The sequence below is a fragment of the Solanum dulcamara genome, chromosome 4, assembly GCF_947179165.1.
Source record: "Solanum dulcamara chromosome 4, daSolDulc1.2, whole genome shotgun sequence".
Classification (NCBI taxonomy): Eukaryota; Viridiplantae; Streptophyta; class Magnoliopsida; order Solanales; family Solanaceae; genus Solanum; species Solanum dulcamara.
Genome location: NC_077240.1, coordinates 40,260,827 through 40,266,257, shown reverse-complemented (window position 1 = coordinate 40,266,257; position 5,431 = coordinate 40,260,827). Strand labels below are relative to the sequence as shown.

General features: G+C 37.7%; 1 protein-coding gene across 5 annotated transcripts; it reads right to left on the bottom strand.

Annotated features, from left to right (window-relative positions):
* Nucleotides 1-1,604: 1,604 nt before the first annotated feature.
* LOC129887351 (uncharacterized) lies at nucleotides 1,605-5,005 on the bottom strand. 5 transcript variants are annotated; one of them, XM_055962417.1, is made up of 3 exons: nucleotides 4,924-5,001; nucleotides 3,387-4,272; nucleotides 1,605-1,872 (listed from the first exon to the last, which is right to left on the bottom strand). In XM_055962417.1, exon 2 carries the CDS (start codon nucleotides 4,213-4,215, stop codon nucleotides 3,418-3,420), a length of 798 nt encoding a protein of 265 aa, XP_055818392.1. In that variant the 5' UTR covers nucleotides 4,216-4,272; nucleotides 4,924-5,001; the 3' UTR covers nucleotides 1,605-1,872; nucleotides 3,387-3,417. The 5 variants fall into 5 exon arrangements, with proteins under 5 accessions (XP_055818392.1, XP_055818393.1, XP_055818394.1 ...); XM_055962418.1 differs by having other exon boundaries at nucleotides 1,611-1,835; XM_055962419.1 differs by lacking the exon at nucleotides 1,605-1,872 and adding an exon at nucleotides 2,304-2,319.
* Nucleotides 5,006-5,431: the final 426 nt, after the last annotated feature.

Below are 5,431 nucleotides of genomic sequence, written 5' to 3'. Positions count from 1 at the left end.
TCAAACTATCTCAACTTTGTAGCTTTTTGGTGATGTCAAATGGGAAAAAAATTATACTTGTGTTCTTGTGTTGATTACAAGGTGTAAAGTTCATACAATTTTCCGAGTAAGTGATATCAACTTGTGTGTGTCTTGTATGCCTCTGAACCATGAAAAACTTTGATTTTCGTCATCAAAAAGGAAGAATTCATTGAGTATTGATGATTAACAAACACAATTACTTAAGCAAGTGCACATAAATATTCCTTTCGTGGACATTGTTACAAAGGATACTCAAAATATGCCAAGTACGTCAAAGGCATTGTGCCTAACAAAAGCAGGTTTACAGAGGAGCGCACTTCCAAGATTCAGAATAAGCTACCCATGAAATAAAAAGATCCAGGGAACTTTACTATTGAAATCACAGTTGAGAAGCATATCATAAGTGGAGCATTATGCGATCTTGGGACAATATAAATTTCTTCAAAAGTTTTTGACTCTCCTGAACAAACCCAAATAGCTTTATTCACTTGATCAAAAAAAATTGTCATAAAACCAACTAAAAATATTTGTATCCACTTTTGACGTTTAAAATATCAAAAATAGTTAAATAACCTATTTCGTGGAATAGTTGGATTCCATGAAATTTTCAGTTGACTTTTACGACTACATTGTTTATACTCAACTCTTGATATATTAGATATAGTCTAATAACGAAGTTAAAAATACGAAAAAGGGGTCAGATTCGGATATACCCCTCTATTATTTAAAATTGTTTAAATCAATTTCTGTTATACTATTTCGCTATATAAGTTACTGTTAGGCAAAGTGTCATATCTACCCCTAACTTGTCGACAGAACACAACTCAACCCACAAACTCAAAAGAAAAGAAATATTCAAATATGCTATCAAACTTTAAAAAAAGACTCATTTATATCATCCATTAAAAATTTGACTTATTTATTCCATTGCCGTTTAAAAAAAATATCATCCATGCCATTATTTTCTAAATCCGATTTTGCAAAACCATTTTTACACAGTCAGTTATGATTCGACCACGTCAATCCTACTCTGATCAAAAGATTCAAACCCACAAACTAAATAACCCATCCATTGGAATTAACACATAACCCAGTCAGAGCTCCAGGGTAAGGGACTCGAAGCTTCCAATGAGCTTTCTTCATCAAGTTCTACCTCAAAATCGTTTGATGCTCACGTAAACATCTATTTCCCTGCAGATCTAAGCAACATTTGGTCACCATTAGAAGATCAGAACCACTAAATTTGAAGCTTTTCGAAGAATTTTCAATGGAATCTTCAGCTCCCTTTCCAGTTCTAAGTTATCGCGCATATGTGAATGAAAAGAATAACAAAGGACTGGTTTGAATATTATATAACAATAAAGAGATATATCCGACCCTTTCATGTTAAAATCAATGATGAGAAAAGAAAATCTTCAATCTTTTCCATCAGAGGAAGACCTTCGGGTTTCAATTTTGTTTGGTTGGGGGGGGGGGGGGGGGGTAGCGCTAAAAAATTAGAGAAATGTGGAAGTAAGGTGGATTTGTATAGATACATTATGAGTGATGGGGTGGGGGGTTCCAAAAAGTAGTGACATCCCACAATACATGATGCTTATAAAATGGAAAGCACAAACAATAGACTGGAAACACAGAATTAAGAGTAAATTTTGAAGTCATACGTACGAAGTGATACATGAATTGTTCAGTAGCAACTAGCAACCACTGCCCTAGCAGGAAAAAATAGCTTAAAGCATATATTCTCGCAAATGCTCGCACTACTCTTTCAAGGATTAATACAAGAGATCATATTGACCGCACAAGTAAAGAGCAATCTGCAATCCAGAAGCCCTCATCACATTACCAAGATATCTACAAAGCAAAGCAAGGAAACATGGTGTGCACAATCAATAGTATCGACGAAAAAAAAAAAAAAGAAACCCATACAATGAAACTTCTTCGGCAACAAAGTACATGACAATCATATCACACAATGAGGGTCCCAGAGCCCCCCTAAGATTGCGTCCAAGCCTTGGAGGCAAATATCCTTTTTTTGTAATTGAACAAAAGATACAACATAATATCAGCGAATAAATTATCCTTGCCAGTGATACTGGGAAACTATAGGCACAGCCTCGATATTCACAGGTTTAGTTTAGAGCATCGGCTATGTAAGTTGACGAGACATTTTGAAGGAGGACCAGTATAAAGCGCCTAATAAGTCCAAAATCAAACCACTGATTTGACCTGGAGTGATGACTTTAGTGTAATGACAAATCACTTGTCTCATCCTGAAGCGCACGGTAATGTCTCACTCAGCTGACAAGAAAACAAGTCATTAACAGCACTAACCAGAACTCTAGAGGGGCAACTACCATACTAATTGTCACTGTAAACGCAATACAGAAAACAATAAAGAGTAAGGTCTTTGAACGGCTTAACAATTGAATATCTAGTACCCTAAACTTTAAAGAATCCCAAAAGTAAAAGAAAAAGGAGGAAAAGGCGGAAGAAGATATGTGATAATAACTTACTTGACTCGATGGATGGAGAGAGCCCTCCAACTCTACGAAATCAGAGTTGATCATGCTCACTATTTATCTTTCAGTATTCCAGCAGTGATTGGACTTGATTTTTATTTATAGCAAGTAGTAAGTTTGGAAAATTAATGATGTGGGTTCGGTTCTATTGACTCCTGAATTGTATCAAAGACAATTCTTGAATGAGGCCAGGGATGAATCGAAAAAGAAATCTTTATTGGTAGATGTTTTTCTGTCTTTCAAGATATGCACATAAAGAGAAAATATTCTACTCTCTGGTGATCTGGTTCGTCCCAAGCAATATTTTCTTTGATAGATCTCAACAATATCTGTCCATCTGAGAACCCTATTGCTTGGGCCAATGGCAATTGGTCTAGGATTTCAACAGAATAAAAATGATTGAGGAATAATGTTTACAATATATGTATGCAAGACATATCATGAAAACTACCAACTGCTAAATCATCCAATGTTTCTATTGGCAAGTCCAACTAACACCAAGTAATGGTCAAACCACATGATACGAGTTTTACCAATGAAGTCCAACTCCAGGAAAGGACAACCCCGGGAAAGTGAAAAGAGTGAGACAATTTCAAGCAAGCAACAGAAAAAGAGACACCTAACAGCTGGGAAATGAGTAAGCTAGCACATGGAAAAAATAAAAACAAGAGACAACTCTGGCCACACTGAATTTTACAGCCACAACATAAGCTTATGACAGCAATCTACAAAACCATATTCATTCGAGACGGGAAAATCCTAGTTATCTTAAGTGCATCTCTCAAAAGGTATTTTATCATATTAGAACAGAAATATGAATATTTTCAAGTTTTAAGGACCAGATACCACATATGGAGTTCTCATCTTGTTCAATTCTTCACCGCTTTTTGCTATGCCTCTTGCTGCTCTTCTTACGGCTAGTCCGTCCTTCAGAATCAGACTCAGAATCTGAGTATGAATCAGAGGACTCAGATGTTGAGCTGTATTTCCGGTGTCTTCTCTTCTTCTGCTTCTTCTTCTTCTTCTTCTTCCTCTTCCTCCTCCTCTCTTCCTCTAAATCAGTTGAAGAACTATCGCTTGAGTCACTCTCCCCAGAAGAATAATCTGACCCTGTGACTGATGACGCCTCACTGCCAGATTCGAATACTGAAGCCTCACTATCAGTCCCTGACTCTGTATCTGACTTATGCTTCCTCTTAGTCTTCTTCACAGGTTTTTCACTCTTCACCTCCTTCTCAATAGCTGGGTTTTCTTGATCATAAGCTACTGAAACTTTCATCCTCAACTTTGGATTTTTCAGCTGCTGCGTGCGAGATGGTCGTGATATGTACACCCTCTCATTCTTGCACTCATAAGTCCAGTGCCCTGCCTGGAAACATTTCTGACATTGTGAAGCTGCACCAAGAGTGGAACCTGAAGCCTTGTCTTTCCTTTCACCCAGTCGCACCTGTTTCTCAGTACTCATTAAATACATCTGCCTCTTTGCTTCTTTTCTTTCCTGCCATCGACTGGGTCCTTCTTCCTTTTGTCCATATGCATTGACATTTCTAGCAGCAGCGGTAGCAGCACGCTCAGCCTGAGCACGACTCAAACCCTTTGCAGCTGACAAGGCTGCAGCCTTAATCCGTTCTGCTGCATCCTGAGCACCACTTTCTTCATTCTTAGAGGATGCCATAATCTTGGCTCTCAACAAAGAAGAGTACCCTCTTTGAGTTTAATCTATACCAGTATCCTGAACGGAAGAATAGCACACAGAGATAAGATTGTTAAGAAGATAACCAAATACCAGCCAAAACATTAAAAGGTAATGACAGTATATCCTTGCAAGCACAACTTTTGTTACAATTTATACTCTTCCAAGTACAGTGCAGATCAATAAATTATGCTTCATTCCCAAGCTAGTTCATTAGCATACACTATCCCATTTCACTCCAAAAAAGATTGTCTTTTCAGATAATTAGGTTAACAAAAATTATAAATTACTGGAAGTATTGGGTATTTTAAACCAATCGATATTGAATGCTTGCTTAGACATTCAAGTAGATTAGTTAATTAAAGAATCTGATAAACGACATTTCCAACAACAAGAAGCAGAATTTAATCCTAACAGCAGAGTAAACAATGAATAATATGCATTCAAGGGCGGCTCAACCCTAAAGACACTAAAGCCCAAAACTTCAAAATTACAAATCCCCGAAAGAACCGAAAATCCCTAAACTCAGTGGGCTCAAATACGAACACACACATATATATACATCCAAAGACATCAAATCGAACAGAAAAGAAATAAATTCGATTTAACGAAGAAACACAACCCAAAAGCAGAGCGAGCAAGTAAGCACCGACAGAGAAACGTAAACCCAAAAGATAACGAGATACATACATATATACATACAAGGCAAGAGATAAAAAAGAGACAAACCAAACAAATCTGGCGAAGGCGAAGGCGAAGGAGATATAAAATGTTAATTCTGGAAAGCACCGTATTAAGAAGCAAAAGCAGAATGAACGCTGCGCATGTAAGGACCAAAATACCCCTGGCTCAAGTTCTAGCCTGGGTTAGCTCGGGAAGCCAAGTTTGGTCTAGAACGACTTTTGGTTCGGATTCCAAGGTGATCGGGATGAGTTTTTAGCTGTTTGTGCATTTTAAGTGTTTTCTTTGAAACCTTTAACTTGGGTCTACATTCCGTCGAAACAACCTCTGTTGGGAAATCCGTCGATTCCATTGGGTTCGAAATGCCGTTTTTAGTTGGGTAGCATAGTCAGTTTGCATTTGCGGGGTTCTGAATGAATTTCGGACCCCTATTGGAGAGAAATCTCATTCTCCAAAGTTCAGCACCAGCTAAACTGCTGGTGCAAGAGCTTTTGCTATTTGTGTTCGCGACCCAAGG

Bases quoted from the DNA above. Each gene is read 5' to 3' on its own strand.
- LOC129887351 (XM_055962415.1), bottom strand. From the start codon at position 4,215: ATGGCATCCTCTAAGAATGAAGAAAGTGGTGCTCAGGATGCAGCAGAA.